This window comes from Patagioenas fasciata, chromosome 13, assembly GCF_037038585.1.
Source record: "Patagioenas fasciata isolate bPatFas1 chromosome 13, bPatFas1.hap1, whole genome shotgun sequence".
Taxonomy (NCBI): domain Eukaryota; kingdom Metazoa; phylum Chordata; class Aves; order Columbiformes; family Columbidae; genus Patagioenas; species Patagioenas fasciata.
Window position 1 is genome coordinate 8,515,798 of NC_092532.1, and position 20,223 is coordinate 8,536,020.

General features: G+C 51.0%; 1 protein-coding gene across 5 annotated transcripts in view; it reads right to left on the bottom strand.

The window, feature by feature from the left end:
- Positions 1-633: 633 nt before the first annotated feature.
- Positions 634-20,223, bottom strand: part of ZFHX3 (zinc finger homeobox 3) — a 547,783-nt gene continuing 528,193 nt past the window's right edge. For all 5 annotated transcript variants that reach the window (XM_071814502.1, XM_065847943.2, XM_065847947.2 and 2 more), the window contains 3 exons: positions 15,950-16,052; positions 9,286-14,751; positions 634-5,653 (listed from right to left, as the gene is read on the bottom strand). In XM_071814502.1, coding sequence (XP_071670603.1) covers positions 4,080-5,653; positions 9,286-14,751; positions 15,950-16,052 — 7,143 coding nt within the window. In that variant the 3' untranslated portion in view covers positions 634-4,079. The remainder of the gene's footprint in view (positions 5,654-9,285; positions 14,752-15,949; positions 16,053-20,223) is intronic.

Genomic DNA, 20,223 nt, shown 5'->3' on the forward strand with positions numbered 1-20,223 from the left:
GAGCTGGTCCTTATTAATGAATTTCAAGCATTTTCTGCTGCAAGGGGCAATTTTTGGTAAGAGCATTGTGTGTTTAACACTCAGGAGTTCATCATGTTTCCCTCCCTGAGAGCGCAGGGAAGGAGCAGCGAGTCAGCCACTTACCTTTCTTACCTTCGTCTCCTTTCGGTTTGATCAGTAGAAAACAGATCGTGGTTTCAGTTCACTTCTAGTTTACAGATCTAGAGATGACCTCAACCCATCAAGGCATCGTGCTTTCCCTTTAACCATTAATTACAGCGGCGTGCCCAGAATTCTCATACAATCATTTAGTAAAATTAAATGTACTTATAATGTCTTTTTCATACACAACGCATCCCGAAGCCATAACACGAATTGTACTATTTGGCTCATTACTTCCACTTTGCCGTTAATTCACAGTGTCAGCCCCGGCGCGCTGGCACGCTGTGCGCGGGAGGACGGGACACGCGTGCGCGGCAGCGGCGCCCACGGCGCGGTCACGCGGCGCCGCGGTCACACGGTGGCGTGGCGACACGGTGACGCGGTCACACGGTGACGCGTGCGGAGCCGGAGCCGGCGGCCCCGCGCACCCCCCACCGACCCGGCACCGCGCGGGACAGCGGAGACGAGAGCTTTTGCTCATTTTTTTTTTAATGTATCACAATGAGCAGGAAACATACGTGATGAAATATTTCCAAAGGAGTATATTCAATTACCATCTACAGTCAACTCAACTATGACAACAAAGTCTTTTGTGACAAATTTTTTAAAGTTTTGAAAGTTCCATGTGGTTTCTGTTTCTGTTAGTCTCCATGTATTTTGGTACAGTTCGAGATCAGCATTGTTACAGTAACAAAAAAAAAGCTAACAAGACTACATTATAGAAAAACACCAAGAACATCATTTTTGGTTTCACTTGCTCTATTTTTTTGTACATTGCAAAGGCTGTTCATAACCCTCTTCACCTCAGTTATGCTTTCTGTTCTACCCAAACTCACCCCCCCCAAAATAAGACCGAAAAAAATAGTCAAAGCTTTGTGTTTCACAGTGGGCAGTATCTCAGCGCCGACAAACCAACCAACCAACCAACCAACCCAATTTCTGCTTCTATTTAAAAGTTTAATTTTTTATTTTAAAGCAAAATATATTTCCGTGAACAGCGAGCGTGCCGGCGGGTGCCAGCGCCTGCCCCGCGCGGGGGCCCCGCACTCACCCCACACCTCTCTCTGTTCTCAATTGTATGAAACTTTGGCCATCTTCACCACTTAAAAAAAGCTTTTTATTAAAAATAAAACAGAAACCTGCTCAATGCCAAGTTTGAAATCTTTTCCTCGTGCCTGGCCCAGCCCCGCTCCCACTCGTCCCAAAGGCCACGGGTGGGCTGGGGGTCGTGGCGGCTCCGGGGGCCCGGGGTCCCGGTCCCAGCACCAGCCTGGGGCGGCCGGGCTGCAGGAGGAGGAAGCAACCTCGCACTGGAAGTCTCTAGAAACACTTAGAAAAAATACAAGGAAAGGAATTTATAAAACCTTTTAGTGGGTGGGAAGGAGGAGGGGGAAGGAGGAGAGAGAAATTGCACTATGACCAAGCAATATAATTAAAAAACTGAAACAAAAGAAGACAAAACAAAAGGATTTCCAGAAGAGACCTTGTGGAATTCGACAGATAAAGCTAGTGTTAAATTGTTAACTGGTATCACATAGAGAATCAAAACCAAAACAAACAAAAACATTTCTATATGATACAGACAGAGTAACATACAACAGTTAAATGGCGAAAAATATATATATATATATTTCATAGAATTACAAACAAGATAAAATAATGGAAAACAAAACCTGTACAACTTTAGAATTTAAAAAATGTTCATCTCAAACACGGGGAGAAATACAAGAACTTTTGTTAAAAGAAAGCAGTTTGTTAAAACAGCAAATGCTTTTTGTGTATTTGTTTCTGTTTTTGACACCTTATGCTACGACGGGTACTGGTAGGAGTATCAGACGGTGCTCTCTTTAGTTTCGTCTACTTAAAAAACAATTAAAAAAGGGATTTGCACTGTGCATTAGCCTAGTTAGAAATATGTACAACAGTTCAGGATCTAGTCTTTCAGCGAACTAAAACCAAAAATCCACGGCGCTGACAGCGTCCCGCCGGACACGGCCCGCGCTCGTCCCCAGCGCTCCGGCGTGGCGGTGGTGCCGGCGGAACCGCGGTCCCCGCGCTCCGGGCACAGGACGAGGGCGCTGGGAGAAGGCGCTGGCGGGCAGAGGAACCGGGGAAGGTTGTTTCTGTTGGCATTTGGCTGCGGACGTGGAGCAGCCTCTGTGTGGGGAACGCAGCAGCCGCCGGTGCTCGCGCCGCCCGCGCTGCCGGAGCCGCCGCCGGAGCCGCCGCCGGGGCCGGGACCCGCCTGCCCGCGCTGGTTCCGCTCACAGTTGTCTCTCTGCTTGCACAAGAAGCACAGATAACAACCTGGGTACTTTTTTTTATTCTTTATTTAAACTTAGACTTGTTTGTTTAAATCAGAAACAAATTCTCAAGTAAAAAGAATCCTTTTTGCTCATTCTGCACCAGTGGTGAAAGGGTATGTCTTTGGATTTTATTTAAAGCATGAATTTTCTTTAGAGAAAAAAAATGTAACAAAACCTTTTTTTTAAAAGAAGGAACAGAGTGCAGCCTAATTACACAAACAGAAACAAACGCTTATAGTTCAGGAACAGAGTCTTTGAAGCATTTACAAAATGAGGAAAAGAAGAGGGCAGGGAGAGAAAAAAAAAAGAGGAGAAACGGAAAATAAGAAAGAGATAAGTGCACAAGGGTAACAGACATAGGTAAATCGTATGTATACGCCTTAAAAAGTTTCAAACCCCCAACAAAAAATATTCTGCAAGGGATCCTACTGACCCCCCAAAACCCTTTGAACTTCTTTCTTTAGTTTTTATAAAATAATTATGCAACCACCCTCTAAGAAATGAAGGTAGCGACCATAAGTGGAAGATTACAGGACGGGGGAATGGGGAGTAAAGGTACAAAGGGGAGAAAAGCTCAGGCGAGTCAATGGATTGCAATCTATCTGGCTAGGAATGAACAAGACAACATCAAATGAGAAGCCGTCAGCTGGACCATACAAAAGCTAAATGTACACAAAAGGGTTTTTTCTTTTAAATCTACCATACTGCTTCAGTTCATTTCCAATGCAACAATCTACTCAACACCAAAAATGGTCATATCTATCATAAATACAGAAAGTCAGTTGTTTTAAAACTTATTTTTTAAGCTCCGAGTCCTCAACACTCTTTGTGTGGTTTTTTTTTTTTTTCTGAAAAGTGGGAGTGCTTAACTTTTCCCCTTGAAATTGGCTTCAGCAGAAAAGCTACCCTTAAAATCCCCGAAAAGCTAAAGCAGTTCACATTGTTTTTCTCTTGAATACTTTCTGCCCATTTTAAATTAAAAAAAGAAAAAAAAAAAAATCCTTTTCTGGAACGAAAATGAAACAAAACAAAAACCCCAAAACAAATGAAAGAAATTATATATATATATATATATATATATATAAAACAATGATTCTGAAAACAGAACAAAGTGTGAGCGATTGACCTGAGAATAAAAAGACATTACATTTCTTTTTCTTTTAGCAAGCCATTGGTATCTGAATGCTAAGATAGCAAGAAATTTAAAACTGTAACAAGGTGGGCTGCTTTCCCATACAGTGCGTGCCGGGCTCTGCTGTGCTATCGACGTGGCGGGATTGAGACGGGCGATGTACAAGGGGCTCGAGCTCCGAAGACAGTGAGGAGGCAGCACGGGGCTTTCGTCTCCCAGACCAACAGTACCTTCGAAAGGACAAATGTAACAGATTTCTTTTTTTTTTTTTCTTTTTTACGTTTTATTTTATTAAAAGGAAAGGAAAAAAGAAATGTAAAACCCACCGGCAACGTTATATGGGAAAACAACCCACGCTTTTTCTTTTTTCTTTTTTCTTTTTTTGGTTAGAAGCTTTGGAATTGCAGTTAGTCTATTTTTGAAATTGGTTTGTTATTAACTTTTTATTTAAATTCATTTTCATTGTTCATCTTCAAAGCTTACAATCTGAAGGTGTCCATTCCTACGCTAGCTAGACCACTGTCCTTAGGGCAGCCGGGGTCCCGGGGCCCCTCCGCCGGGCTCGCCGGTCCATCTGACTTTTGGCTAAGATCCGTGTCAGACTCCTCCGAATAGTCGTCTGTTGGCATCGAGGGCTGAACCCCTGAGGTGCTGCATGAACTTGAGGTAACCGTTGAAGATGAGGAGAGAGGAGGGAAAGGCGGCGGCGGCGGCTTCCCCGGTGGGGCGCGGGGGGCTGCCGGGGGCCAGGGCTTTCTGGCGGCGTGGGGGGAAGCCGGGGGGGGCCGGGGGGGCGGGGGGCTGTCGTTTGAGTGAGCGGCCGACTGCGAGGTAGATGCGGTGCTGGGGTCGGGGGGGCAGGCAGAGTGAGGTAATAGACTGGGGTGCTCTTTGGCGTTTCTTGCTGCTCTTGTGATTGTTCGGTGTTTGTGCGGGGCTGACTCGAGATGCTGACTGAGGGCTTCGTCCCCACACACCGTGCTCTCGCACGCCACGCACTGGTACGAGCCGCTGCCCTGGCCGCTGCCGGTGGGCACGTGAAGCACCATCTCTTGCAGGTTCGCCACGGACTGGCCGAAGAAGCAGAGGGACTTCAGGTGGTCGCTGGCCGCCTCCTGGTCGCCGAAGCCCGCCTGGCACTTGCGGCAGACCAGCTTGTACTGCACCTTGGGGACGATGAAGGGGTCGCAGAGGGATTCCGCGCCCTTGCCTTCCGCTTCGGGCTCTTCTTGGGGTTTGGGCAGGAGGGGGGACACCTCGCGGGGTGCATTCTTCTGCTCTTCTTGCTTGGGGGGTTCTTTGGCAGGGTCTTTGTCCGGGGTGGCAGCCCCCGCAGGGACGGGGGTTTGGCTTCCTTTGGGCTGCTGCGCTTTCTGCTGCTGCTGCTGCTGCTGCTGCTGCTGCTGCTGCGCCTGCCGCTGCTGCTGCTGCAATGCCTCCTGCAGACTCTGCTGGTATTGCTGGTACTGCTGCAGCAGGGAGCCGGGGGACAGCCCCAGCAGCGCCTGCGACAGCGCAGGGCTGTAGGGGAAGAGCCCCTCCATCCCATACATGGGCTGCAGGTACCCGCTCTGCAGGGCGCCGGGGATCTGCGGGGCGTAGTAGGGGGAAAAGCCGGGGACGAAGTAGGGGAGGAACTGGCTTGTCAGCAGGGTAGCAGGGTCCGAACTGAGGGCGGCCTGCAGCGCCTGGAGCTGGGCTGGCTCCACCGCGTACTCCATGGCGGGCAGTGGGGCTGAGAGGGCGCCTGCCGGCGCCTCCCCCTTCTCCTTCTTGGGCCCTGGCAGGGGGTCCCCCTTCCCCTTGGGTGCCTTCTCCTTCTCTTTCGCCTTCTCGCTCTCCTTCTCCTTGCGTGGTGGCGGGGGCGGCTGCTGTGGCTGCGGGGTGGTTGCAGGCGGCTGCTGCGGGGCCACGGCCGCTGTGGCTTGTGCCGGGGTGGGCGAGCTCAGCGCGGCCGGGGGCTGCTTATTTGGTAATCCAGAGGTGGGGAGGCCGGGTGAAGGGACGCTTGTGCTGGGTAGGCCCATCAGGTTGGGTTTGGGAGAAGTTAAAGCTGCAAGAGGGAGGAAAGAGAGGTGAGGAGTCATTCGGTGCTGGGAAGGCACCACTCCGCTCCCCAAATTGCTGTAATGCTAGATACTGCCATCTCATTAAAATCTCCAGAGATTAGAAAGCCCTGTTCATGGCAACTGAAGAGGACTGAACGGGCTGAATTTAAATTACTTTTTCCTTATTAGGCTGATCACTAACCCACAGACCTCTGATGCAACCCATTCCTTCCGATGTCGGGGGCTTTGGGTGCACAGCTTTCGAGTAATTTCAGAGCGTAGGCAGTATTCAGACATTCCCCCAGGCACAAACATCATGTTTTGGGTGGAATTAAAAGTGTGGTGATGCTTCCTCACAAAGGAGATGGATTAATAGTGGAATGCGAAGTCTGCCCATGGTCCCAAGAGCAGGAATAGCCAGTGACAACACACTCCCCAGTACCAATTTCTACTCTCACAGCTGGTGGAAGCTGGGGATAAGAGGAGTGTGGCTTCCCGAGTCACATCCATTAGTCACATCCACTGCACTTGGCAAACGTGGTCCTAAAAAGGAACACTTTGCTTGGGAAGTCAGTGCCATTCGGGGAAAAATAAACCAAAGCAAAGCTCTAATGTTCTGCAGGCGCAGCCTCGTATGCTCTGTGGCTCTGGAGCCAGGAGCTGGCTGCTGGATCCACTTCTGCCACAAAACCGCTCAACAACATCCAACCATCCACTAACAAACCTGAGTCCCTGCAGCTGCGACAGGAGCCATGCCAAGGCAGCCTGAGTATGAACAGGCACAGAACTAGGGAACAGCCATAGAGGCACAGCAACTTTTACTTTAGGTTGTACCTCTTCTAGATACACCCAGTGGGAAAGGAGAAACTGCCCCTTTTGCGGATGATCTGGGGCAGGGTGGCAGCTCGTGGCCTTGTCTGCGGGGAACATCCAGCAGGGCCAGCGCGGTGCATGGGCAGGAGCTGCAGCTGCACAGGGCTCCTCTGCCTTGGGAAGGGACTCATGACCTGTGGAAAAACCCTGCTGAAACCTGCCTCTGCTCCCCGTGCCGCAGAGAGACAACAGCCATCTGTGCAGGTATGAAGTGTGTGGAGTGAGCCCCCATGCAGCAGCCCTACAGATCGCAGATAAGGGTGTCGTCCAGACAGATGCCATAAAACTGCTGCTCCCGGGGTGAACAGCCCCTGAGAGGTTCACGCGCAGGAGCAGCAGCTAATTCATAATGTTCCCGGATGCGCAGCCTTATCTGCTTCGACAGGCTTGGAGCTGAGATGGCCTGACCTTTGGAGCTTTATCTAAAGGCCACAAATAGTCTGTTTGACTTTCTAAATAGCCTAGCCCTGTCTAGGCAGTCACTGATTGCTTTTAACATTCATAGGATGTTGCCCCATCTCCCCAGGACACACACTGGTCTTTGGAGAAAAATAAAGACAACAAGATAGATTGAAGTGCAAAAAAGTGATTTTAGATCTCGTTATAAATTTAGGGTAGGAAGTAAAGAGCACAGAGCTATCTGTGACAGGCTGGCAATATAATTTGCCAAAGAGATCCCCTTGGCCTAGTTCTGGCCTCTGAGACCAGATCTTCCGTAAGAACACAAGTATTGCATGAGAAAGCTCTGGCATGGAAAGACACCCTTTGGGCACATAGCTAGGTCTACAGTCAAGGAGCAGGAATGGGCAGCAGCCCTGGATAGAAGAATCACTAACAGCAAGTGTTTTTAAAATGGTTTACTTACAATGACCGATCCTATAGCTACAGTCAAGAATGATTTTCCTTTTGCTTTCGGGGTTGTGGGAATAGTTCTGTAACTACACAAAGAAGCCTTGCAGAGGCTCTACCTCCCAGCAGAAAGGTTTTCCAGATTCCAGAAAAAGTCACTCTGGTCTTTTTTGCTCTCTGATAGGACCTTCTGACACGGACATCAGCAACTACACGGTAATCCCCTCTGCTACTCTTGTGGAGAAAAGCATCTCAACTCCAAGAGAGTGGATCATCTTTACAAAGGCCAGAACCCAACAAACACAGTGAGATTTAACTCTTTCATCTCTCAACAGAAGATGTTTCAGAGATGAGCAGCAATGGAGAAAAAGGTGAACACAGCCAGTTCCAAGGGGAGGGACAGACGGCCGCTGTGAGTCCCCATGAGCAGCTCTGCTGCTAGTGCCCGCCAGCATCAGGTGAGCTCTGCAAGCTCCACAGAGCTGCTCGCACCAGCTACTACCCTTTTGTCTAAGGCTTTGATTTGCTTATCCAAAGATTTACTTCCCAGATGACAACTACAGACACCAATTTGGTTAACATGACACAACCACATTACCTGGCAGCATCTGCACTGAGTTTTTCAGTCTGTCAAGAAAGGACCTTCAGAGCCCACCTGCTGACTAGAAGCATCAGAAAGTCTTTAAGGAGACTGGCAGCACTCTGGTTTCTGATTAAGAAGCCAGGATGATGTTCAGATCCTATTTAGGCTCCACACCACGGATTATAACTCATCGTTAGCCAATTAGTTCAGTAAAATACAAGAAAGTCATTGTTTCTGGACACTCACAGCAGGAGACCTGTGTAGCTGTGGTGCAGACAGTGAAGGTGCGCAGTGGCCCATGGAGTAACCACACCGGCATTGTGGTGTCATCGGTGTTCCAGCCTGAGACACACTTGGCCGGCTGCTGAGACTAGACACTGGAATCGAGTCTTGGGATGTCTCTGTACACGGAGAGCAGCCCCAGGGAACATCGGCTGGCACAGGGACCAGCCAAGCACACAGAGCTGTTGGCCGAGTGAACGCGAGTCTCCCAGGGAACACCAGCTGCCCTGTCGTGAGCGGCAGTGCAGACACGGGCACGGCTCTGGGACACCACGGCTGTACCAGGGTGAAATGAGGCCCTTGGACCAAGCTTTCTAGGTCACCGCTAGTCTGCTGAGCAGTATCTTCCACTGCCAGTGTTTGCTGCGCAAATTATACTTTCCACCCATACACCAGGTACAAAGGAAAGGGGGATCCTCAAAAACCAAAGTCCAGTGTCTGGGATTAGGTCACACAAAGGAGTATGCCCAGCTTCATTTTTATATAGTATTGTTAAGGAAAATCTTATTAAAATACAAAGTAGATCTGTCCCATGACTACATGGTTGTTTGTTGAGATGGTACTTTAAGGTTGTGCCCAGCCATTGCTCAAAACCCACAGTTGCATCAGGATTTGTCCTGGAGGTCACTATAAGGACGCTACATAAAGATGCTCCAGGTTTCTGTCACCAGTTCAGAATTATTGAAAACTTGGGATGGCATTACATAAACATAACAAAAGGAAAGCCATAATGAACAATGCATTCAGCACATCGGTCCTTTTCATGTTCTGTTTGATAGATCCTCTGTTTCCCATTGAAGGTGCTTCAGGATTTTCAGTCTGTGCTAACGAAACAGATACACGCTGTGTCTAGATCTTGCTCTATTTCTGACTTAGCTAGAACACCTGAGTTCAGGAATTAAAGATAAAATACCTATTGCTTATTTGCTGTTGAGTAACTAAAGAGCCAGGTATCCTATTTTTAGTCATTCTCAAGGGAACATCTGCTCGTGCTAATGATGTGTCAAGTTAAGCTGCATCTCTGAGCAGTGTGATGACACCCATACCCACCTGTGTTGGATGGAGTGAAGCCTGGTAAGGACGGGCTGTTGAGGCCGGGGAGCAAGACTGGAGGGATGCCCTGTAGTGCTGGGTATGCAGCAGGAAGGTTAAGAGCTTGCAGAGGGGCGTTGTCAAACATGCCCTGCTGTTGAGCTGCCAGACCAAGAACCTCGTTGGCTTTTTTGATCCGGTCCAGCTCCTGCTGAGCCATCAACTGACGTACAGTAGCTGGGTCAAAATACTCCTTTTCCTTATCCAACTGGCTTCCAATGGTTTCTTTAACTTTGGAGATATGCTGTTGAGAGAAGATATGGTCACGTACAGACAGTCGAGCGCTGTACTTGATGCCACACAAAGTGCACTCTGTTTTGGGTCCCTCGTAACTTGTTTGGTTTATACCAAAATGCTTGGCCATGCTGAGTTTGGACTTCTTCTCCTTTGCCCTAGCATTCTGGAACCAGACCTGAACAACTCTCTTTGGCAGTCCAATGTCATTGCCCAGGACCTCACACTCCAGCATGGTAGGTGTCCTGTAGTCATTAAAGCATGACTTAAGAACTTTTAGCTGGAGATTAGTCATCTGAGTGCGAAAGCGTTTCTGTCCGGGCCGATCCCCGCTCTCTCCAGACTTGCTGGCTGAACCGCTTGCGCCAGGGCTGGGGGAGCAGGGGTCTGCAAGGCTGGATGTTTCACTATAGTCCACAGTACCTTCATTATCGTACTCTTTGCTGTAAAAGCTGGGAGCTGGGCTGACCAGGCCAGAAGACAGCCGATCTTCATATTCAGACATCGCTATCATGGCAGCTTTTGTCAGACCTTCGCTGGGTCCCGATGCGGATTTGGTTTCAGTTGCAATCCCTGTTGCACTATCGTTGTCTGCATTCCCTTCATCTCCTGTTGTAGTGTCTGTGATTGCAGTGTTGACAGAAGAGCAGTCATCGTTGTCCAGCTTCGTTTGGTCGAAGCTCAGATTGACCGAGGACATGGAGGGACTCTCAAAGTCCTCTATCCCTTCCACCTTAATGGAGGAGGGACTCAGCAGAGTTCGAGGTGACAGCTCCATGCTCTTGTTCACAGGGGACAGAGGTACGCTCTGTCCATCACTGCTAGTTGGTGGCATGTGGGAAAAGCTGGCTCCATCAAAGATATCTCCCTTCATTTGGAGTCCCCCGTCACAGTCCAAGAGCATAGCAGACAACGTCAGGTTGTACCCAGCTCTCTTGGCCTCGTGCCAGTGCCGGGATCGGATGTGAGCTTCGAGAGCGGTCTTTGCTTTAAAGAGAGCTCGGCAGAAGGGGCAGCGTCTGTGGGCTTGGGCAGGCCCCACAGCTCTGAACTGCCCCTTCCTTTCCCGTGCACGCGTGTTCTGAAACCAGACTTGCACCACACGTTTCTTCAAGCCCACTTCATGTGCAATGTGATCCAGCATTTTCCGCGTTGGGTTGGAGTCGAGCAAGTATTTCTGATAAAGAATTTCCAGCTGCTCTGGGGTAATGGTTGTCCTTAGACGTTTATCCCTTTGTGGTTCTTCTCCTCCGGTCCCACTGTCGTTTTCTCCAGGGCTTGCGCTGGCCTTTTCCTCCAGCTTTCTCTTCAGTGTGTTCATAGTGGACGTTGGAGTTGATGGTGAAGTGGCTGAGCTTGCTGGAATCTGCGGTAACGTTCCAGATAGCAGCTGGCTCGTGAGCAGTGGATTACTGGGATCAAAAAGCATGAACGGCATATCCAGCGTTCTGTCCAGGAATGGGGGGTGGATAAATTGGTTCTGTGCGCTCAGAAAATGAAGCTGCTGATGCTCCTGCCAATGCTCGAAGGAAGGAAATGCCAGCTTACACTGGTCACACTGGTAGGGGATTAGCTGAGGAGGTAGGTTTGCCAGCTGCTGAGGGGTGGACGTGTGAATGGGTTTGAGGGAGAGATGGGAGAGCTGAGATGGACTTGGGCTGGACTGTGACAGGGAGCACTGAGGGGGTTGGGGAGGAGGGGGCGGCTGCTGCATTGAAGAGGGGGAGGATAACTGTGAAATCTTTTGGTGTGCTGAACTTGTCTTTTGTTCTCCTTGGTCCTGCTGCTGCTGAGACTCTTGCTTTGGTTGCACTTGCTTCTCTTGAGTTTGGTTTTGCTGTGTACTTGGAGGTTCAGGCTGCTTTGGTTTCTCATCTGTAGCTTCTGCTTTAGAACTATAGGTGGAGGAATCGTCTGCCTCTGCCGTGAGCTGCAGAAAAGCTGAGGAGGTTGCGTTGGCTGAAGACGTAGGTGTGCTGTAAGCTTGGGAGGGCATTGGTGTGCTGCAGGAGGAACTGGTTGGAGTCAAGAGCTCCATTGCATCCATAGAGTCTTCATTCTGGCTATCGTCCTGTCCATCCTCATCCTCATCTTTGTAACAAAGCTTTTTCTGGTGTTTAATGAGATCAAAAATGCGCTGAAAGACTAGACTGCACTTTTTGCACTGGTAGTTCAGGTTGCTTGTTCTAATGTATCTGTCATTTGTAAGCTCCCGTCGTTCCCCATCTTTGCCTTCTCCCTGGTTCTCATAGTTTTTCCTAGCTTTTTGACGGGCATTCTGGAACCACACCACTATAACACGTGTTGGGAGGTTCAGCAGGTTAGAAAGCTGCTCAAATTCGTCATCCTTTGGATAAGCGTTGGCATCAAAGAAGTCCTGCAGGACTCTCAGCTGGTAGTCGGTAAAGCGTGTGCGGGAGGATCGCTTGCTTCCCCAGTACTCCTGCTTTTGGGGCTCTGGAGAAGGAGGCCGTGAGTCGATCTTCAGTTCTTCCAGGCTAGTAATGGGAGGATTACTGAAGTTGTACGGGGAATCTTTGTTGCGCTGGCGTTCCTTGAAAAGAGTGTTTCTGAACCAGTGCTTGATCACTTTCTGGGGCAATCCGGATTTGTCCGCCATCTCTTTGATCTGTTCCTCACTTGGGGAATTGTTAATGTCAAAATACTGCCGAAGGACTCTGAGCTGGTCGTCGGTGATCCGCGTCCGTGGCCTCTTGTTCTGCTGCTGCTGGAGAAGGCTGGGGTTGAGCTGGTGCTGGTACAGCTGGGCCAGGTCGGCAGGCAGAGGGTCCACGGGCCCAAGCTGGGGTGGCAGCTGCGCAGGTAACGTTTGCAGGGGCATGGTTTGCATCATCAGCGGGGAGAAGATGGGCAGCTCCATGGGCATGGAGAGCTGGGTGAGCGGCACGGACGGCTGGGCGGGCGCCATGGTTGGAGAGGTGATGGGGGGTGCGGAGGCGGGGATGGTGGGAGTGGACGCTGGCTGCGGAGGGGCGGGGGGCAGTGGTGGGGGGGGCGGTGGGGGTGGCGGAGGCGGCTCCGGGGTCTGAGGCCGCAGCGGGTACAGTTTGTCATAGTGTTCTCTGTATTGTTTGGCAAATCTCTCTAACTGCTTGAAGGGAAAGTAATGTTGGTGAACATGCTCTTGGTGGCTCTTCAGGATGAGGATGTTTGAAAAGAACTTGCCGCATGTATCACACTCCAGCTTTTCCAAGTTCTCACCTTGCTCTGTCTTCCCGTTTTTCTTCTGTACCTTCTGCTTGTTCTCATTATACTGAATGACAAGCTCAAAGCCAAAGTTTTCCAGCAAGGCTTTTGTGGCATTCCCTCTCGCATCAGAGGCGATACGTGGAGGCAGTAAGGAGGGCTCCGAACTACTGCCTGCTACAAAGTCCTTCTTCTCTTTGGGCTTTAAGTTATCAGGCAGAGACTCCTTAGATGCTACATTATTTTCTCCCCTCTCTGCACCTTCCCTTTCTCGTGGCGTTTCTTTTTCTTTCTCCTTCACTATGGATTTATTCTTCTTCTCAGGGTGCTGGCTCTGCTGTATAAGGATGGAGTGAGGTTGTGACAAGGACAGCTGACCCTGCTGCTGCTGTAAGAGCTGTGGATGGCTCTGCTGAGGGAGCTGAACTTGAGCCTTCAGGTCTTCCAGCAAACTTGGACCTGTCCCAGTCAATGTCAGCGCACCGCTGGTGACAGGCAAACTGACTTCTGGGTTGAGCTGGAACTCGGTACTAGGGATGTAGAAAGGAAACAAAAGATGCTGCTGCTGCTGAAGCTGCAGAAGGGTCTCAGTGGTCATGGGAAAGTGAGGCAGAAGTGCTGGGTTGAACAGCTGGGACTGCAGCAGAGCAGCCTGCTGCTGCAGCTCTTGTTGCAGATGGGCCTGGACTTGGGCCTGGGCCTGGGCCAAGGTCTGAGCTTGTTGCTGCTGCTGCTGCTGCTGCTGCTGCTGCTGCTGTTGCTGCTGCTGCTGCTGCCTGGACGCAATCATGTCTGCCAGCTTCTTGCGGTTCGCCTCTTTGGGCTCTGAAGGGGAGGAGATGTTAGTGCTTACGGGGTTACCTAGAGGAGGAATTCCCACAGCGTCACTGGACACCTGGTTCAGCAGGCTGGGCATGGGGGTTGTGCCCGAACTACTGGTGTTGCTGGTTGTGAAGGTATTACTGTTGCTAGTGCTGACTGGACTTGGCGTGGATGAACCCAGAGCGAGCCCGCTGCCGCTGCTCCCGCTGCCAGCGCCGTTGCTGCTGCTGCCCGCCGCCTCCAGCTTGGCAGCGCGAGCCTTGGTCTGGTGCAGGACAGACCTCATGTGGATCTCCAGCGTGGAGCTCTGGCTGTAGGCCACGTTGCAGGTGTTACACTTGAAAGGTTTGTTGTCTGGGCTGCTGGTGGGTTCGGGCTGCCCTGTAGCAGACTCTTGGAGGGCTCTTTTCAGTTTATGCAGATGAGAAACAGAATTGTAATGGACCAGGAGAATGTTCTTTTGTGTGAAAGACTCCTTGCAGACTGTGCATTTGTAAGGGCGAGACGGATCAAGGAATTTCTCCATGGTGAAGTTAGGGCCCTTCCTGAAGGGTAAGGCCCTTTTTGGTTCTGAGCCAGAGTCCTCTTGCACTGACCCCGAGTCACTACCTGTTGGGCTCTGCTTATCTTCTAAGTCGCTCTCCTCCTCCTTATCTTCCTCGACTATGATAGTGTGGTCTTCTGCAAGTGAAGGATCGCCCATAGCGAGGAGGTCCCCATTGACCAAAAGGCCACCGTACAGCTGTTGAATGTCGGCCTCGCTCAGCTCCAGGTGGCTGGTTTCCAGGTGCTTCTTCAGGGCCTGGAAGGTTCGGAAGCTGCGCTGGCAGAGACAGCACATTGTGGCTGCCCGGATGACGTGGTACTGGGAATGGAGCTGCAGCTTCTCGATGGTTTTGAAGGCCAGGCTGCACTGGTTGCAGCGGTACTTGTAGACGTGGCGATCGGACACTGGTAGCTGAGGCCGCTTGGCGTGAACTTCGTTGAAGTGCGTCTGCAGGGCTGCTGAGCTCTTGAACGCCTGGCTGCAGCCCTTCTTCCAGCAGAGGAAGCCGGCGTCCTCCCTGGCACAGCCCGCGTCGGCCGGGACGGGCTTGGGGTCCCCGCTGTGCTCTGCGCTGTCCGACGGCAAGAGACTCTTTCCCGAGTCCTCAGAGATCTCTGTGGAAACACAATCAGAGCAAACCTGAAAATTACACCAGCACACGAGGGCTAATCAACATCCTCTTTTTGTCCCTAATACAGCCATGGTTTTTTCTCTGTGAGAGCATAGGTATTTCTAACATTTCCCCTCTATCTTCATTCATTTATTTGAATACCAGCCCATTACCCTCTTCATGGCCCACTGCATAAACCTACACAATTTACTTTCTTGCCCACTTCGAATATCTGGAAATTATTGACACACACAGACACACGTTCCCTTAGTGCATTTATGACCTTTAATTCCTCCTTTTAAGTGAAGGCCATTCAGCCACCTGCCTGCCTGTGCTGCTTTTCTCTGATGTTCTGCCTATTTTTCAATAAGAAGGTTCATCAAATTGAATGTATTATTTGAGTCTTAGTCCCACCAAAGCGAGAAACATCAGGGGTGAAATTCAGATCCTGTGGGCAGCAGCTCGAAGGGTGCGGTCTGAGCGGGGACAGGAGAAGGACCAAGCGCTCAGTGCACTGCTGCTTCTCCGCGGTCTAAGAGCACAGCCCTACCGCAGAAGACAGTGTGGTATGGGTAGAGGTCAAAAAATGGATCCCCATCAGATACCCTGGCAATGCAGGATCGACGGCTGCCTTCACTCCCAGACCCCACACACCTCCCGAGGGGGCACAGAAGGAAGAACAGCATACTTCTGCTCACACAGAATGATGTTCTCGGGATGCTTTCACATCACACTACAAAGCCAGGACTAAACAGCCATTGATTCACAGCCATGCCTTTGTAACCCGGCACAGCAGTGAAAAGGCAGATGAGATCCGGGCTGGGTAAGGACGGCTGCAGCTCCAGGCTACCCAGACTGCGCAGCGAGCACAGCAGAGCTGGCAGCAGCATCTGTGGGCGGCAGCTTCGGTGTTTACCAGGCCCCTCAGCTCTTGGCCACCTTTGTTCTTCTCTTGGCAGTGACTCAGCAGCACTTGCAGGGGAATCACCGTGGTGGTGAGCTGTGCTCCGTGGCCTGAGTTGCCCACTTGGCCCTGCCCTGCCCTGCGGCAGCCCAAGGCACAGCCCCTGCTGGCCACCCACCCACCACAGCCCTGGGGGACAGGTGGGCACGTGGAGCTGGCCTGCGCAGTGATGTCCCCAGACAGTCCCTGGCTGGGAGCTGGGGTCTGTGGGACCCTGGACCCTGCTGACCCCACTCACCAGGCTGCTTCCCCAGCTCCTCCGCGGCCGAGTTCCCGTCCTTCTCTGCAGCAGCCGCTGGGAGGAACATGCTGCTGGGCATCATCACCTCAGGTGTTGTCACCTGGAGACAGGGAGGGAAGGATGTGGGGAGGAGAAAAACACAGGAAAATATTTTAAACATCTTTGGTGGCAAAATTAGACATCAGTATTGTAAAGTCAGAGGCGTCACTTTTCATAGCTCACTGAAGACTCATGTTTATTAGACAAAGCTCACATCAGTCAAAAGTGTTTCTACAGTTACATTCTGGACATAATTAGCAGTGCACACTTGAAGAATAATCTTATTATTAATATTTTTCCTTTATGTAGAATTCAGACTTTGATCACTGACAGTGTTTTGTCATGGGCTGTGAAACTTCTTGTGCAACCAATTAGGTAGATAAGTTGAAAGGCCCACCTTAAGCTGCTGAAAACATAATAAGGCCCCTAATTAAATCATACCTCGTAAAGTACACTGTAATGTTGAACTAGGGAGCATTGCAGCACTGTTTTCAAAGTGTATCGATGCAGGAAAGGGAGGGTCACGAAAAAGAAAAGTACAAATAAGGAGAGAGGTGACAAAGGAAAGGATGAATAAGGAAAGACTAAAAAGACAGCAAATTGTCTGCAAAAGCTTTTGGTAACCCCTTCCTTGCTCTGACTGATGTGTTCCCTTCCCCTCTCTACAAGTGTTTATCTAGAACCTGCACATCATAACCAGTGTGGTGCTTGAACGTCAACATTTTAAAGAGCCTCAGAGTTTGTGTGCTTCAGCTAGAGACGCTCTTCAAAGAGTCACATGCATACGCTCATCTTTGTCTGGAAAACTGTGTTTCTTTGTGTCTGGTCACACACAGAACACATCAACTGCCTCACTAGTAGTTTGCACGTGGTTGGCACCAGACGCAGGACAATGAGCACGTTCTGAACCTGCAGAGCCCGTGTCCCAGCCCTGGGACACTGTCCCCCAGCCCTTGTCCTGGAGCAGCGGCTGGACAGAGGGACCGTGTCCCCACCAGTGTCCCCGCTGCCCCAACGCTGCCGCCAGCGCCGGAGGTGTCTGCGGCCACTGAGGCACCTCTGCAGCTCCGGCAGCTGCAGCGAGCGCTCCCGTTCACCAGGGCCGGGTACTGGGAGGAACAGAAACCAAGACTGACTTGCGACGCCTGGGGTGCTGCTGCTCCCTCTGAGCACCGGGAGAGCAAGGCATCAGTCAGCGCTCCTGGACTGGTACGATTCCTGGCAAAACAAGCCTCTCCACCCTCTGTCAGGTACTCGGCGGGTGTGTGAGCTCCAGATTTTGGAAGAGAGCGTGGCTGTTATCTGTATGCAGCGTGCCTTGCCTTCTGCCAGTCAGTGACCACATGGATCCGACTGAACCGCATATTAGCAAATGACATGAAATCTTTCTTATCTACATGCATGTCAAATCCAAGTAAACCCATCTTGGCTTCACTAAATGAACAGAACTGAAAACAGTGCATGAAAAACCTCAGAAGCAAATGCTCGCGTATGAGAGGCTGCAGAAGCGCAGCGGGAGGGATGCTGAGCTACCTCCCTTTACTGGGACGACCGGTGGTGGGGTGAGTGCCGGGTCCTGCCCATGGCTGCAGGAAAGGCAGCTGACACTGATAAATCACCGGGAGGCAAGCCGAGCACACCAAATTCATTCCACCTTCTACTCTAAGCGTGAACATCTGATGGCTGTGGGTGGTGGGTCGGGAGACGTGAAAGGTCACTGGTTAATTCCCAGAAGCCGAGCTCAGGGGAGGGGGACAAGCGGGGACGCTGAGCAGGAGGGGCAAGAAGGAGCCGTCCCTCTCCGCTTTATCAGCAGGGAGAGTGCTTTCCTAGGATCTTTAGGAATTATGAAAAATAAATCACGAAAAATTAAAAAAAACCCCAACAGAGTAGAAAAAGAATAAAATTATCTAACACTTCAGCTGCACATCATTATAGAAAACTGTGGGCTTTTTATACGCATTACAGTAAGGCAGCCATCCCCACTACCACACTCAGTGCGACGGATCAGTAATTGTTTTCATACACTTTAATTAGAAAAACTCAGATGGCTATGAATAATAATGGAAAAGAGAGACTTTTGCACTTGAAAGGTTGAAGTCAATCAAGTGTGAATGACGGCAAAAAAGAAAAAAAAAAAGACACCAATTCATCAGGCCTCTGTTGTCTCGCCGCGTCTTTAATCATAATTCCTGATTGGGATTCAAGAAGGCAGTAAGCAGCGGTTCTTTGTCTGCCTTCACCTTCCGTCAATTAACTCTCCCCGAAATATAATCATCAACCTCACATGCTCCTCTGCATCTTAATCTGGGTCTCCAAACCAATAAGTCCTGCCCTATATGTGTTTAAGTAATTACCTTTATCTACCTGCATCTCCACAGCCACAGTTCTCAGACTACTTCTACCCCTCCCACCACAATTATAAAAGGCCACGGGGGGGACATGCAGAAAAAAACTGTGGTACAAAATCCCAAAAAGCAAACAGAAAAGAGCTTGAAGAAAAATGCAGGAAACGAGAAATTCTGGATACAGATGCAGGGTGGCTGCAGGAGCCGCGCAGGGGAAGCAAAATGCGACACCAAGGCACTGGTCTCACTCTGGTGGCCCCGCTCAAGTCCTCTACCTGCCCAGCACCGCTCGGGTTTCTCGTGACAGCGCTGCCCGTGTCCTGTGCCGTCTGCCAGGGCAGGGCTGCTCTGTCCCCTGAGACGCGGCAAAAGATGAAAATAGTCACAACAGGCTGCAGAGCTCAAACCCTTCTGCATTTACACTGAATTCCAGCCTAACCATTTTAACTATCTGTACACCTGAGGACACGCCGTTTCCTTGTCCATGCAGAAATTATGTGCAAATAGCGGGAACAGCAAAGGAGCAGGATGGTTTGGGAGGCCACGGCCACCTGGCAGATAAACCAGGAGAGTTGCTCTGCAGCACCGCATTTTGTACTTCAGACTTACTTAAATGGCACTGGCTGTTCTGGTGATAGAGAGGAACATGTTTATGTCAAGAACAGCCTATGTCTGCGCTGTAAAAAGCTCTTCCCTCCCTCTCACCTGAGCTGGCGATACCTGTGCGTAACCCCGGCACCATCCTCAGTCCCGCTCCACTCCTCCATCTCCCTGTTTAAAGGTCTTCGCAGCACCAGCTGGTCCACAGAGGCAACACGTCAGTCAAGTTGAACCATTATTAAAGTAACAACCCTACAGATGTGAGCCCAACAAACGTGATTTGTCTTTTCCCCTTCCTTCTTCCATACATGCTCATTTTGCTCTGTCTAATAGGAAACTGTATCCCCTCTGCAGCTGCCATCTCTGGCCCAGAAGCTACCAGTGAAGCCTTCCAGCGGGGCCATGTGTCACTCCAGAGCCATCTCTGCAGCCCAGGAGCGCCTGCGGCTCCTCTCCAGAGCAACGTCATTGCACGATGGCAAATGGTTCCTCCACCTGCCTCACTCTCAACCAGCCTGGAGATGGGGAGGGATCAGCAGCTCACCCCGGCCCGCTCCCTCTGAGCCGGCGTCCAGACACAACAGTGGGTCGGGCTCTGTTTATTGTCATTTCAGTGACTGACGCAGCGTCACCTTAAAGTCTGGGAAGCCCTAACGCCGGGGCAGGCACTCGGGGTGCACCCTTCGCTCCGACCACCCATCCCCATCCCTGTCGCGCAGGGTGCAGTGAGCAGCTTGCTGGGTAAGGAGTGCAGGGGGAAGCTCAGCCCTGGGACTGTGCAGCCCCACCTGGGAACGTCTCCCCTTGGCCTGCACCGCCGGCCAAGAGCTGCCCTCTGGAGCAGGCTGCACAGGAGCCCTGTCTGCCTTGGAAGGTGGAAAGCTGTTGGGACAAGCCTCTCTGCTTCCAAGGACCCTCCCTTTTGGATGGAACTGAGATCCCCTGGAATAGGTAAAATTTCTTTACAGTGGCAAGATCCACTGACATGTGAGGGCACCCCAATTCATTGGCCATTTCTACAGACGCTGTGGCCCAGTGAGTGACCGTAACAAGAACCCACACGGCCTGTACCACCTCCCCATCCCACTGGCACCCTCAGCTGGTGGCACCTGCCCCACACCTACGGACCAGCCCAGCACGGCTCTGAGCAGCCTGGGCGTCCACCCTGCACCGCTGACAACCCTCGCAGTGACCTGCATGGCTCCCGCCACCTCTCGATCTAACAGATTCTTGAGATGATGAACTGCAGAGCCGCGTATCAGGCGTATCACAGGCCAGAGGCCC